This window comes from Rhineura floridana, chromosome 1 (assembly GCF_030035675.1).
Source record: "Rhineura floridana isolate rRhiFlo1 chromosome 1, rRhiFlo1.hap2, whole genome shotgun sequence".
NCBI lineage: Eukaryota > Metazoa > Chordata > Lepidosauria > Squamata > Rhineuridae > Rhineura > Rhineura floridana.
Genome location: NC_084480.1, coordinates 319,669,852 through 319,685,639, shown reverse-complemented (window position 1 = coordinate 319,685,639; position 15,788 = coordinate 319,669,852). Strand labels below are relative to the sequence as shown.

At 46.0% G+C, this 15,788-nt stretch overlaps 1 protein-coding gene across 1 annotated transcript in view; it reads right to left on the bottom strand.

Moving 5' to 3' along the window:
* Window positions 1-15,788, bottom strand: part of ZC3H3 (zinc finger CCCH-type containing 3) — a 339,858-nt gene that overhangs the window by 78,140 nt on the left and 245,930 nt on the right. The window contains exons 7-8 of the mRNA XM_061607107.1: window positions 14,855-15,019; window positions 12,390-12,459 (exon numbers count right to left, since the gene is read on the bottom strand). Coding sequence (XP_061463091.1) covers window positions 12,390-12,459; window positions 14,855-15,019 — 235 coding nt within the window. The remainder of the gene's footprint in view (window positions 1-12,389; window positions 12,460-14,854; window positions 15,020-15,788) is intronic.

Here is a 15,788-nt window from a genome sequence, read left to right as displayed (position 1 = left end):
CCCAGGGCAGCGTAGAAAAAGAGGAAGGCCAAACAAAAGATGGCTTGATTCCATAAAGGAAGCCACAGACCTGAACTTACAAGAGCTGAACAGGGTGGGTTATAACAGATGCTCTTGGAGGTCACTAATTCATAGGGTCGCCGTAAGTTGTAGTCGACTTGAAGGCACATAACAACAACAAATGGTTTACACATATTGCTCATTCTCACAACACCCCTGTGAAGCTGGCCATAAACGTGGCCATTTTGCAGAAGAGCCCCCAAGGCTATGAGAGGAGCAACTTGCGCAGGGCCATCCAGGGAGTCCCATGGGCAGGCAACGGTGCGACTTGTGCCGCATGAGGCTTCTGGATCTCGTGCAGTGCTCCTTCAGTGCTCAAGAAGCAAACAGCCAGACGCAACACCTGACTCAGGCCCCTTCATATCCACACAGAGCTGCTTCTCTGTGGTGCTTTCCCATTATTTAGAAGTTATTTATTTTGACAATTTCTCTGTCGCTTAATTGCAATCATCTCTAAGCGGTGTAAAACGATAAAATCAGAATTCATTTAAAATGCCTGGTGAAATAAAAAGCCTTCAGAAGGCGCTGGATGTTCAACCTGAAGGGAGCGCCATAAAACTGGGCCCATGATACTGAGTGCAGCACACCTCCTGCTGCATCCGACCCATGCAGCTCCGACGTGCCAGGAGATCACAACTGCAAGAGTAGGGCCAATTGCAGCTGTATACACACAATGTTTTATTCTAGGAGACTGAATACTTGGTCTTTTTCTACATACTCTACACACACTCTAGATCTACTGCATATTTTTGCCCCTGAAAAGCCCTTCTTGAGAAACTGGTTTCATTCCGAAAACAAAAGCTCATTGCAGATTGATTCTGCATTACCCCACAGTGTGTCCATTTCAAAACAGATATAGGTGGTCCAGCAACGGGGGTTATATCTACATATGCCCAATGGCATTGTGGGTGGGCCTGTGCAAAGATCACAATCACTACTTCCTTCTTCATTCACCTGGAGCATATTCAGGGAGGGAGATGGCATGGATAGCCTAATGAAGATGAGGGCTTTTAAACGCGTAGCAAGTAACCACCAGGGGTGCAGTCATGCAGGATCTCAGGGGGGCTTAGACCCCTTACTTTTTTGGGACCAGCAGGGTCCCTGTGTCTCCAGCATCCTATGAGCAAATCAGCATGAAAGGGGAGTGAGTTAGCCACTGAGAAGAGTCTTCTAACATGCTTTCCTGTCCTTTCCTGATGATTGGAGCCAATCAGAGTGAAAGGAGGCGAGTTAGCCACTGAGAAGCCTCTTTTCAGTAGCTAACTCTCTTCCCTTTCATGCTTATTGGCTTGTAACGATGTCTATTGCAGGAGAAGGCATTAAAAAGGATCTCATTCTCAACTCAGCAGCAAAAAAAAAGGGGTGGTGGTGGCTGTGACTCTCATGAAGAGACCCTGCACTTCTGAATTTACTACGCTACCGGCAACCACACCCAGCCTGGATGGCAGAATTTAGAACTGATCTAGATTGAAAGCAGTATGTTGAGGACAAGCATTGAATAATGATTGAGAAAAACTACATTTCTGTGTGACAAACAGGTTGGTGTGTACACCGGCCTGCACCAGGGCAGCACTCCCTCCCTCCCTCCTGCTCATTTCAATTAGGCTTACAATGAAGAACGTTAACATGGGGCACAATCCAAGGGAATCCGCAGATCTGGGGGCACCAACTGGGTTTCTTATGTCTTGGGCCAACCCTGGCCAAGAGTTAGTGGCAACAGGCTCACGGGTGCTTTAATTCCTTTTTGCTTCTGAAGAGACACACCCATGTGGCTTAAGGAAGGATGCTGGTTGCAGCTTCCTCCAGACTCCATGGGCATCTCTCCGCAGAACCCATCACTCCAGTTGTCATTATTTACAGGTGCTGGCAATTCGAATAAGCAAAGCAAAAACCAACTGTGTGCAGAGACAGATGTGGGACCACTTTTAGTACTCATGCCGCAAACCACGAAACTTTACCTTCAGCCAGCTGCTCTCTAATTAAAAACAAATTACTGTCCCGCTGTGACAATCCCACTTCCCCACCTTAAATGGCTACTGAAGGAAGCGGAGGGCGGGGGGGGGGTCCACAGCCCAGTGGCCAAGAATTTGCTTTGCATGTATAAAAAGGTCCTGGATCAATTCCTGGCACCTCCAATAGAAAAGTACGAGGGTTTGGGAGCCGTCTCCACTGGAACCGGCAGGAGCGCCGCTCTAGTGAGAACTGCCAGAGCTGGATTTAGCACTACCACGCCATTCCTTACAATGACTCTCTAGAGCAGCCTTGGCTAGATGCTTTGGACTATAGCTCCCATCAGCCCCAGCCAGCATGGGAGCTGATGGGAGTTGTGATCCAAAACCTCTGGAGATCACCACCTTCACCAAGGTTGCTCCGGAGTGACTCTACAGCTATAAATGGTGTTCGCCTCCAGGGAAGAATGTGTGTCTTGTTTTTTTCAAAGCATCTTGCTCCTCAGATACCTCCCAAGCCCCAGAGCTACCAGATGGTTTGTAAAGTGCTTGTTCTGGGTGCTTAGTTCCCCTCGCCCCTGGAGTTCCATCACTAGCCCTCTTTCTTGTTTCCTGCTGCTCACCTCCACACGAAACAGGCTTATTGTCCAGCAAAACCAGCAATCCTTCTGCTGCATGCCATTGCCTTAAATCCTGCAGGTTCAGGGATCCTCAAACCAATATTTACAAATGCGCAATAAGCACAGATGATGCTATAGAAGGGGAAGAAAACTTTTCCCCAAAGGAGATATTAGGGCTTTAACTGAATTAGTTCACTAGAGTGAGAAGCAGAGGAAGGGGAGGGGAGAGGGAAGAGAGGACAGGAAGATGGAAGGCTAAAAGCTGTGTAGAAAAGAAAACAAAGAGGGCTTTAAAAGCAAAGAGTTTATTTTTAATTGTCTTTTAACTGCAGACATTAAAATAAAGGACAGGGCTCTGGGGCTGCCTTTCCTGTCGGCGGTGGCGTGACCGTAAACGATTCCCTTAATGTAGGTTTTGATATAGAGATCAAATTAGCTCTAATAAAAAGGGATAATAAAGGCAGCTCTTATGCTAAACTCAACTCCTCCCAGCTGTCAAGGCTGAGCCATTACCAAGAGGAAGCGCCGTTCTCATTTCAATTAACCTTGTTTGCACCCCGCTATGTCCACGCAAATAACAATAACATTAATGCAAGGCGCTAGTGCGCTGCGGCCATATTAGGCAGCTTCAAAGATGCGCACGCCTTTCCAAGCCAGCAGCTAATGAACCTGAAACTCAACGTGAATTTCCAAATTGCTCACAACAGAGTTTTGAAGCTCTATTAGGGAGAAAAAATGCTGATTCTTGTCGAGTCCCTCAAGGGGAAAAGCTGTTGGAACAGCAGCCTGCCTTAGCTGACGTCCTAGCCTCTCGCTAACCTCCTTCAGCCAAAAACTCAGATGTTCACACACGGGACAGGTGGAAGGGAGGTGGTCTCCTCTCCAGGCACCGTGCCCTGCATGGGCCACGGTGGACGTGCAGCAGCCTGGGGACTTACAGCTCTGCTCAGCAGGCCTATCTGCCAAGGGTGCCATGTCTCCAGAATTGCCCACCTTGCGAAATATGATTGATTCCATAAAGGAAGACACAGACATGAATTTACAAGATCTGAACAGGGTGGTTCATGACAGGTGCTGTCAGAGGTCACTGATTCATAGGGTCGCCATAAGTCATAGTCGACTTGAAGGCACATAACAACAACAACAAGGCTCCAGCCTTTCCTCTACTAGAGTCTCATGAAATCCACAAAGAATCATAGAATCATAGAATAGTAGAGTTGGAAGGGGCCTATAAGGCCATCAAGTCCAACCCCCTGCTCAATGCAGGAACCCAAATCAAAGCATTCCTGACAGATGGCTGTCTGTGGATAGAATCACAGAATCAGAGAATAGTAGAGTTGGAAGGGGCCTACAAGGCCATCCAGTCCAACCCCCTGCTCAATGCAGGAACCCAAATCAAAGCATTCCTGACAGATGGCTGTCTGTGGATAGAATCACAGAATCAGAGAATAGTAGAGTTGGAAGGGGCCTACAAGGCCATCCAGTCCAACCCCCTGCTCAATGCAGGAATCCAAATCAAAGCATTCCTGACAGATGGCTCTCCAGCTGCCTCTTGAATGCCTCCAGTGTCGGAGAGCCCACTACCTCTCTAGGTCATTTTTTCCATTGTCGTATGGCTCTAACAGGTAGGAAGTTTTTCCTGATGTCCAGTCAAAATCTGGCTTCCTGCAACATTATTCCATGTCCTGAACTCTGGGACAATCGAGAAGAAATCCCAGCCCTCCTCTGTGTGACAACCTTTCATGTGATCAGAGAGAGTGAGAGATCAGAGAAGTCGTGCGGCCCTTCTTTTCTTGCTTTTTAAGAAAGAAAAATAAATCGATGAATTTTTATCTTGAAATGTTTGTAGATTTTTATCTTAGGCTGTAAGAAGGCTGAAATAAATAAAGCTGTGGCAGTTTATTTTAGATCAGGGTTCTGGCACAGCATGCCTATCTACCTAAGGCAGCCTTCGCCAACCGGGTGCCCTCCAGATGGTGTTGGCTGCAGCTCCTGTCAGCCCCAGCCGACGTGGCCAGTGGTCAGGGCTGGTGGGAGCTGCAGTCCAACAACATCAGGGGCGCACCAGGTTGGCCAAGGCTGACCTAAGAGCCCGCTTACACAGCCCTTTTTTTCCTGGGAGGACAAACCTCCAAACCCTCTTTGCTAACATGGTCTGCGGAGGAATCAGAGATCCAGGTGGCATTCTTCAAAGCCAGCCACCTCTGGAAAGGTCTCCGCTTGCTTCAAAGAGGTGATCAGGTGGAGCAACAACATCAGCAGTCAGTGCAGGACCCCTCCAATACATTCTTCTGCCTGTGGCAAAGGGCAAGATGGTGCATCCCTCCATTCCAAAGCGGCATGCAAAAACCTACCAAACAGGCAGCTGAATCCTACAGTGTCCCCCAGTGCCTCTAAAGGCAGCAGGCTAGCTTAGGGGGCAGAGTGCAGGACACACACATAGCAAAGGCCACTCTTGGCCCCCAAGCATCTGCTGGGCTGCCTCACTCTGTCTCAAAGCAGGGATGGTCCTGGGGAACAACCTCTACTTTGCCACAGACCCCCCCCCATTCAAGAACAAACCAGGTAAACCTCTTCCATTTTAGTTTTGTGGTTTGGTTATTCACGTGCAGCCAAAGCTTCCTGTGGCTGTTGTGGGGGTTGCTCCGTTCTGTCCTTATGGTGGAATGTACTTATATTTATGCATTTAAATGCGCTGTAAATGGCTTGGAGTCCTTTGGGTAACAAGCGACTAACAAGTCTAATAAAAAGCTGCTGCTGTTACTACTGTTAAGGCAAAGCTGGCTTGGGTGGAGATTTTAGTTTCTTCCAGGCACACATTGATCTGCAAAGACCCACAGGGGACCACATTTAAAGGCTACTGGGAAAATAGGTGGATTAACAGGGAATCTTTGGATGTCAGCACTATCAACGGTGGATGAACCTGAACCATGGACCTCCTGGGAACTCAAGCTGGGGAGTGGGTTCTCTGCTGGGCCAGTGGCCTCACCAGCTCTCCCTTCCGCTCTGCTCTGCCCTACCATGACTCATCCCTGCCTTCTCCTATCCATATGTCAGCTTCCCCCATCATGTATCTATACATATATATCTATCTCTTACTATGTTATAATTTTGTAAGCGTCACACTACCTGTGAACGCTTCTGCACACACAGTGGGGGTGTGGTACGGGGCAGCATGGCAGAGGGGATGGAGAGATGGATAGGGGGTGCCTGGCAGAGACGGTCGGGGAGCCTTGGGAGTTCTGTGGGGTGGGGTATAAGAGGGGATTGTTGTGCAAAGCAAGGAAGGGTGGCAACCCTGTGTGTGTGTGTCTGTGCATGAAGGGCAGTGATGTGCATGCATCTTTCAGGCCAGTGGCAGCTAGTTGTTCTCTGTCAGTGGGGCAGTGGAATCCACTCCAGGTTTTAGTCCAAACCTTCAAGGAGCTAGCACCTTGGACAGCTCCTTAAAAGTTCCTTAAACCCCAAAGCGGATTCCACCACGCGCCACTGCTTCAAGCCCTGCCCATTCTCCTTGCTTTCACCTGTTCCCATCCCTCTCCTCGGCTTCTCCAGGTCTCACGAGCCTCGCTGCTCATTGCCATTCATATCCCACTGACCTGCTTGCCCACGCTGGGTTCTGACCACAGCTTACCGTTCAACTCGCAATTATAACTTCACGTTTTCAAACCAGATGCCTCACCACACCTCCTCTTAGCTGAAAGGGCTCCCCTGCATATGACGTCAGGCCAGGCCGTGGGACTGAGGGCAGCTACAGGAACTGTGAATGGCTCAAAGAGTCAGTGTTGCCTAGTGGTTAGAGTGTCAGACTAACATCAGGGAGACCAAACTCCCACTCAGCCATGAAGCGCACTGGTGACCTTGGGCCAGTTGCCATCTCTTAGTCTAAACTATCTCACACGGCTGTATGCCACTTTGAGCTTTTGGGGGGGAAAGATGGGATATAAATATATTATTATTATTAATTGTCATTATTATTAATTATCAATAATAATTATAATAATCATCATCATTAATTACATTTCTATCCCACCCTTTATTATAATTAGGGAGTCCAGGGCGGCAAACAACAAACGTAATAGCATGATAATAAATAAATGTATTAATAACTAAATTAAACTTCAAGAGCAGGCCTAGGAAAGGAGAGTGCCAGCCGGCCACAGGGAGGAGGGGCAACAGTCAGCTCTTTCCTCCCAAGCCAAGACTGCGGAAATGCTTATCAACTCAGAAGCGGGTCTAGAGAACTGAAGTGGGGCAGGGCCCATGAAAGAAGCCTGCTCTGTCCAGGTACTGTCCTCTGCCCTATACGGCTTCTTAGCTCCAAGAGCATGGCATCGAGGACTGAGTCCCTGCCGCGCCCATCGGGGTAAGGAGTTACTACCGAGGAAGCTGGCCAGGGTGTGTTTTGGGGTGGGGATCCAGCCGTTAGGATTCCCTGAAGGTCTGCTCCTCACCCCCCCCCCATTGTACCAGGCTGGAGCCACACTAGTAAAGAAGAAGCAAAAACCAAAGCTCCCCCGCTGCACCTTCCTCCTTGGCCAAGGGGAGCAGCCAGGCTTCACATGAATCCGGCTGGGGCTTAGGATTGCTCTCTATATAAATATATTGGTGGTTATATTGTTTTACTCCTTTGATTTGTGAGCCACTCTGAAAGCTTTGTGTTTGAAGAACAGAATAAAAGTGCTTTAACTAAGTAAGGACTGGGCTGGCAGACTGAAGAATGAGAAAGTGCTGGCAAGATTAAGGACATTGGCCCTCTCTCACAATCCTGTCAGTACAAGCAACCCACAGGGCTTCTCCAACAAGGAAACAGAGCCCCAAATCTGCAGGCTCACAGAGGTCTAGCTCTCCTTGAAGCAGCAAGAGCTTTCTGACCCAACGCAAGGTGAAGCCCCAGTTCTGAAGCTCAATGGCAATCCCACCGCCTACCATCCCAGCAGAGGTGGCTCAGAATAAACTCTATTCCCTGGTCAGAAGATGAGACTTATAACCTGCATACACAATCAGAAGCCCTATACAGTAGGGCCCCGCTTCCCGGCCCTTCGCATTGTGGCGTTCTGCTAATGCGGCGGCTTTCGTTTTCTATTTTAAAGCCGATTGTTGCTCTTTTGTGGTGTTTTTGCGTCATTTTCACGCGACAGCCCCGTTATAGTCTAGGGGTTCCGCTTTACGGCGATTTCCGCTTTACAGCGGGGGCCTCATCCCTAACCCGCCGTATAAGTGGGGCCCTACTGTAGTAACAATACTGATCAAGAGGAGGGTGGAGACTTGTTGTGGAATGCCACCTCCTAGGCCCATCAAGGCACAAAGTTGGGGAGAGGGAGGGGTCAGGGATGGGCGGGTGGAGAAGCACACGTCGCCAACAGCAGAGACCAAGCTCAGAGGGACGACCAAGCAGTTCATTTTAGCATGGCTTTTGTTGTGCATGCTTCCTTAAGTATGGTTTGCACCACTGGGGCTCTCACTAGAGAGTGTTTGCACCCTGCCAAGTCACCCTGTGTGCACCCTGCTGATTGCAAGAGAATGAGCAAAACAAACCAACCCAGAGGGCATTATCAAACTTCATTCCCCAGGTGGTTTGGAAGCAAGCAAATTCTCGGTAAGAGCCAGGAGATGGGGTAAAAATGTCTCTGGGCAAAAATTTCATTCCTGCACTGAATTCAGGCACGCCATGAGAAAGCTGCCTTAAAAAGAAAGGGTTCATTTGGAGACAGCAGAATTCCGCCAGCCCATTTGCAGTGAAGTCTGAGCACAGCAGAAAACCACTTTTGCGGTAAGAATTAACTCACCAGCCGCTCTCTTTGGGTTGTACTTTGATAAATGAGGCTAACATCACCTTTCCTGGTAATCACCAGGTTAACAGGAAGCTACAGGAGCGAGTGCCGAAGTCATCCGGGCAGCAGGCTACCCCTTGGCTATAAATCACAGCAAAGGGGCTCTGAGCTCAGCAAAGGCAAGGGGAGGGGAATCTCTCAGCCGAGGCTGGCAGAGGGGCAGCCAAAATCTGCAAACTCAATATGGAGAGCGAACAAGTCCTCCTCAATTCGTTCACACAGACTTGCTTTGGGGAAATACACCATTTAAGAATAAAGGGTTGAACCACATGTCCACGGGACCTAGGAAACATCTACTTGGGTGGGTTTTCTTTACAATTCAGCACAGCCCAGGGATGTCTTACACTGTGCTCAAAAAAGAAAATAAAATTCTGCCCCAGGCAATCACCATTCTGCACAATTCCGCAACCTGAATAAATGAGCAGATATGCACTCTGTCTCCATTTTGCAGCATTTATTCTGCAAACATTTTCCAGCATTTAATTTATTCTGCATGCTAGTCCACAGGGGGGAGGACCTGGGTTTTTTGCAGAACATTAAAGCCCCCACCCCCCAAAACCATATTTAACTGCCTCTCCAACTTTAAGTAGGCTTTGCTCTCACACGTTCAAAGTAATAAGGGCTTATATTCTGTTAATGAAAATGGAAGTTCTCAGGAAGCTGAAACAGTGCACCTGATACCATCTAGAAACTGTCAGGAGGGGCAGGAGGCAGAGAGCATGAGGACATAGTTAATGTCCTGACTGGGACCAGCTGCCAGGGGGTGCCTCCTTAAGTCGACTAGGAGAACAGGCAGGCACCATCGCTATATTGTTTTAGACACCTGCTGAAAACGGTTTTATTTGTTTATTAAAGTATTTATAAGCCGCACTTTCATAAAAATGCATCAAGGCGGCTTACAACATACAAAAAACATTACGAAATTTAAAACCAATAAAACATTGTTAAAATTAATAATTAAACCATCAAGAAATATTGCATTGGTTGGAGGGGGAAAATCATGTTAAAAGATTTTGTTTCAGCAAGCTTAAGCAGACATATAATCTGACATCTACATCTGTTTAGAAAGCTGTATTGATTTTAGTCTGCGTCTGTGTTGGAATTGCTTTTTAATATATTTTTTAAAAAAACCTTTCCCCCCCCTAAACAATATGTTTTTAACTCTTTTTATTTAAGATGTTTCTAAAGTTTTTTTAAAAATATATTTTTAAAGTTGTTTTGTTTTTATTTTAAGGTCTGTTTTTATGTGTTTTTAGTGCTTTTGTTTGCTGCCCTGGGCTCCTGCTGGGAGGAAGGGCGGGATATAAATCACAATAATAAATAAATAATTTTGTCTTTGTTTTTTATTATGATGAGGATGGGTTTAATTCATTGCCCACCCTTCACCCTAAGGTCCTAGAGTGGGTTACAACAGTTTAAAATATAACGTTAAAAACAATTTAAAACAAATTACAATCACAAAAGTAAAGTGGGTCCTAAAAACATGCATCTCGAGTGCCAAAGGCCAGGGTGAAGAGGGGCACCTTCAACATCCAATGAACACTGTATAGTGAAGGTACCAGACACACTTCTCTAGGGAGGGCTCCACCACCAAGGAGCTGCTATATACAATGCCCTCTCCCGGGCCGCCATCACCACCACCACCCCAAGCCTTTGAGGGCAGCAGAACTACCAAGAGGGTCTTGTAAAGAAGGAGGCGATCGTTGGCATATTTGTGGCCTAGGTCATTCAGGCCTTTAAACATGAATGCCTGGAACTGAGCCTGGAAATTAACTGGCAACCAGTGTAGCATTTTGGACCAGTTGACGTTTCTGAGTCGTCTTCAAAGGCAGCCCCACGTAGAGCTCATTGCAATAACCCAATCTGGAAGTTACCAGAGCATGGATTCTGTGGCCAAGTCTTCTCTGTCTACCAGGGCCCAACGCTGGAGAGCCAGCCGGAGCTGGAAAAAAGCACTCCTAGCCACTGAGGCCACCTGAACCTCCAGTGACAGTGTTGAATCCAGGAGCACCCCCAAGCTACAGATGTGCTCCTTCCAAGGGAGTGTGCAACCCCATCCAGAAACCTTACGGTGTTGAGAGCTTGGGACTCATAACACCTCTGTTTCATTCTATTTTTTAATGTTTAGTTTTTCTTAACTGGACTGTGGGTTTTAGCTGTGTTTTATCTACAATTTTATTAGTATGCCACTTGAAGAGCTTTTTGATTAAGTGGGTTATAAATCTTCTAAATAAATAAAAATAAAAAATAATCTGCACATATAAAAAGCAGTCCCGATATTCTGCATCATGGCATTATCTGGTATGACCAAGAAACATCCCAAGTTTGGGATGGAATGAACACCAAATGCTGTACTCTTTTGAACTGGGACTTCCTGCTTGTGCCTTACTTGCCATGAGCCAAAAGGAGCCACAAGTTGCCACCCAGCTGGCCTCTGTGGCAATCGGCACAGGATGAAGTGTGGCATGTCTGCATTTGCATCTGCCTGCACATGTCTGCGTCTGTGTTGGAATTGCTTTTTAATATGTTCTTAAACTTTTTTTTTTAAATGTTTTTAATCTTAGAAGATGTTTTGATAGCTTTTTTTTAAGTAAACCTTTTGAAGATGTTTTGTTTTGATGTGTTTTAAAGTTTGTTTTTATGATGTTTTAATGTTTTTAGTGCTTTTGTTTGCCACCCTGGGCTCCTGCTGCGAGGAAGGGTGGGATATAAATATAATAATAATAATAATAACAACAACAACAACAACAACAACAACAACAACGTGTGCAGGACAGTGAGACCCAGCCTTAAGATGCTCTTCCGCCTGTGCCTGCGACCATCATGGATGTGGGATGTGCCACAAACTTGGCACCCTGCTGAATGTGCTGAAATACTGGTACAGTAGGGCCCCGCTTCCCGGCGCTTCGTTTCCCAGCGTTCCGCTAATGCGGCGGCTTTCATTTTCTATTTTAAAGCCGATTTTTGCTCTTTTGCGACGTTTTGGAGTCATTTGGACGTGACAGCCCTGTGATGTTCCTATATTAATGTATATATGGTAAGTGTTGTTGTTTTAGAAGATACATGGTAAGTGGAGTGAAAGAGGGGGAGTGAATGGGCAGTAGAATGCGAGATGATTGGCTGAGTGTTTAAAATGGCTGAATATATAAAAGGAAGAGTGAGAGTGGAATCAGAGGGGAGAAGAGAACTGAGTGGGTTGCTTGGTGGGGTTTAGAGAGTTGTTTACCAGGAGGGAGGTGGAGTTCGGATTAGTATTGAGTAAAACCATATGCTTATGTGCCTTAAGAAGAAATCTTGTTAATCTTGTTAGCTTTGTTATCTGTAATAAATACTTAATTTGGTTTACCAAAGGCCTGATCCTTGGCTGGGGTTTCACAGACCAGAAGGGAGGGTAAGGTAATGACCAAGGCTGAAGGGGAACTGTAACAAATGGTGGCAGCGGTGAAGAGAATAACAATACCAGTATTCAGAGTCTCTGGGAATACTAGTATTGGGACGTTACTGGTGGTTGCTTAGCAGGGGGATCTGTTGAGATCTGTGCTAGAGCGGATAGGGAAACCATAAGAGAGAGCGGTCCGGACTGGTGGAGTCCCTGGTGGTGCCTAGTGACAGGCAGTAGCCATGCGCAGGTAGGAACCTGACAGGGAGAGCCAGGGAAGGACGCATCACAAGCCCCATTATAGTCGATGGGCTCCGCTTTACGGTGGGGGCCTGGTCCCTAACCCGCCATATAAGCGGGGCCCTACTGTACATCAAGTTGGTACAAGAAGCACACACTGCTCTTATTATGAGAAGTGGTCCCTTTATGAGCCTGAACAGCTTTGTCAAGCAAATTCCAAATGAATACATGCTTTGAAGCTCTCAGAAGCACAGCCCTCCCTCCGGCCACCTCCCTCGGGGCCAGTTTGCGACTCAGCCAAACAAACCTTGTCTTTTGAAACTTTGTGCGAAAATGGACATGTCCCATCAGTCTTCTTGCACGTGCCACGGAGAAACCTGTCAAGCAGATGAAAAAGAGAGAAGTCTTAGAAGCTTTAAAGGGACGCTCACAAAACTGGGAAACATTTGCTGGAAAACAAGTACATAAGAAGAGCCTGCTGGATCAGGCCAAAGGGGGTCCGTCTAGTCCAGCATCCTGTCCTCACAGTGGCCAACCAGAGGTGCACATGGAAACCTGAAAGCAGTACTTGAGCCCAAGAGCACTCTCCTGGCCTGCAGTTTCCAGCAACTGGGATTCAGAAGCATGCTGCCTCCGACTGTGAAGACGGAGCACAGCCATCATGGCTCGCAGCCTTATCCTCCGTGAATTTGTCTGAACTCATGACCTTCAGATTATGAGACTGATAAGCTGCCTGAACTGTTCGTTGTCTTCACTAGCATAGGGCAGACATTTCTTTCTAATGCCTTTCCACTGTATGGGAGGTGGTCTGGGGTGAAAAAAATTTTTTTTATTTATTTATTACATTTATATACCGCCCCATAGCCAAAGCTCTCTGGGCGGTTTACAGCAATTAAAAACAGTAAAAACAAATATACAAATTGAAAAACACACACAAAAAATTAAAAACACAATTTAATTTAAAAAAAAAAAAATTAAAAACACATGCTAAAATGCCTGGGAGAAGAGGAAAGTCTTGACCTGGTGCCGGAAAGATAACAGTGTTGGCGCCAGGCACAACTCGTCAGGAAAATCATTCCATAATTTGGGGGCCACCACTGAGAAGGCCCTTTCCCTTGTTGCCAGCCTCCCAGCTTCCCTCCGAGTAGGCACCTGGAGGAGGGCCTTGGATGTTGAGCGTAGTGTACGCAAAAAATGTACCCATCTGTCCATTGCCTGATCTCAGGCGCTGGGCTGGTGAAGCTGCAGGGCCACATTCCAAAGGGATAATTGGAAGCACACTGTAAATGCACACCCAATTCTTATTTTCAACATGTTGCATCCATTCAGTGCTTTTGGAGTTTGGTGCCTTTTCCTGTCACCCTGCACAGCTACAGAAAAGGGTGCAAAAGAAAAGAAAGAAAGCCAAATTCTAGCTGGGGAGGAAGAATTGAGAGTGTACTTATCTTCTGCTCCTGATTCTCCCTTTGCAACCACAGCCACAGCTTCACTTCAATCCAGAGCTACAAAAGAAGGACCTTGGCAGAAATTCAACTGTCTTTTTGAATTCAAGCCGAGGCTGCAAAGGCTTTAAATTTGAACTACCAGATGTCATATGATGCCATGCGATTGGCAGATAGGCAGTCCTGCCCACCTGTCCAAGCAGCCAATGGATTCCTGCATTCTATGATTCTATGACCCACATCTAGGCATGAGGATGCCACAACATCATCTTCCTGGGAAGGAGAGGGAGATTGTGGGCAACTTTCACCCGCAGCTTTTCCATGCAAGGAGAGTTTCAACACGGAAGCTGGAAGTTCTAGGCCAACAGGTGCAGCCGTCTTCCAAGTTTACACATAAAATATTTCTGAAGAGGTTGAAAATGAAAGACACTATACAATATGAAACATATCGTAACAGACCCCTGCTCACAAGCTTACAATCCATTTAGGAACAAAATTACAACATCCACAACACTGAGGGACATTTTGGAGCTTCTCTGATCACAAATGATGCTTCAGTTGTTCTCCCTCTCTCTCTCTCTCTCTCTCACACACACACACACACACACACACACACACACACACACACACACAAATGAGGGAATATGCAAACTGCTCCCTAAATCAGAGGGAAGTTCAGCTTCAGCACTTTACCCTGCAACACAGGCACACGTGTCACCTGGCCGCAGTCTGATTCCTTAACTGTGGTGAAATGGATTGTATTTCTACATAAGTTATAATCTTTATTTCTAAATTTGCATCCAGATATATAAATTAGCTTGTGCAAATTTCAAGCAACTCTGTGCCCTCTCTTTTTTTTTCTTAGTGATGCTCAAGTGGCCACCGTAGACACAGTAGGCATATTTCCTAGAGCTGGCCTGTTTTTCCTTTGCAAAGTTTATTTATTTATTTATTTAATTTGTATCCCGCCCTTCCTCCCAGCAGGAGCCCAGGGTGGCAAACAAAGCACTAAAAACACTTTAAAACATCATAAAAACAGGTCTTAAAATACATTAAAACAAAACAGCGTTAAAAACATTTTTAAAAAAACAACTTTAAAAAAGGGTTAAAAACATTTTTAAAAAAACCTATTAAGCAATTCTAACACAGATGCAGACTGGGATAGGTCTCAACCTAAAAGGCTTGTTGAAAGAGGAAAGTCTTCAAAAGGCACCAAAAAGATAGCAGAGATGGCGCTATAGGTTAAAACCAGCACCTTGAATTGAGCTTGGAAACATACAGGCAGCCAATGCAAGTGATTCAGAGCAAGGCCTGGGGGAAAAGCAGATACCTTGTGCAGACGGCCACTTTTTCGGGGTCATGGATGTAGGGGCACCTCTCACCACGGTTGCATTTGCCAAAGCGGTTATAGTACATGCAGTATTCCTTCTTCTTCTTCTTCTCTTTCTTCTGCTTAGCCTGGCGAATAATGGCCAGGCTACGCTGGACAGCTCGGCTACATGGAGGAAGGAGGGGCAAACAAACTGGTAATCTCAGCTCCAGCCAGCATGGCCAATAACCAGGATTTTTTTAAAAAAAAAAACTTTTTAATTACTTTAAAAATTATATATTTGTGTTTTAGTGTTGTAAGTCACTTGGAGAAGTGACTAACAAATCTAAATAATAACGCCAAAAACAATAATATTCTTGTAAAAGACAAGGCTACAAATCATAAACACATGAGAGAAATCCACAGAATTAAAACAAAGGTAAGTAAGATTAAATAGGATATAAAACAAAATTCACATTTAGTCTGATTATTCTGTCTCTCTTCACAAAATTCATAGAGTGCAGCAGAGAGTTCCCAAGATACTTATCACTGAGCTCTGATTTAAAGTCTTTTTGATGTTAAAAGTTCCTAAACTGGGATACCTTGCTGGTGCATTTGGCATTCCTAGTCCCCCATTTCTATATTAAAAAAAGCCAAACCAGGCCAGATAAAATGTGCATTTTCTCAATATCCCTCTATGCAAATGAGCTTTTAGCGCTAGCTTTTCTGACATGGCAAGAAGGGTCAGGAATGATGGAAGCTTACTTATTTATTTAAAATCCGCACTTTCATCAACGTATAATCAAGGCGGTATACAACATACAAGATGATAATAAAATCAGTAAGAGCATCAATAAAAATGTCGTCAAGAAGTAGCTGTTCAGCAATATCCAGAAGGCCCCACCTTGGCTTAGCCCATCACTCCTCCATCCACCCCCACAGCCAGACAAGAAAG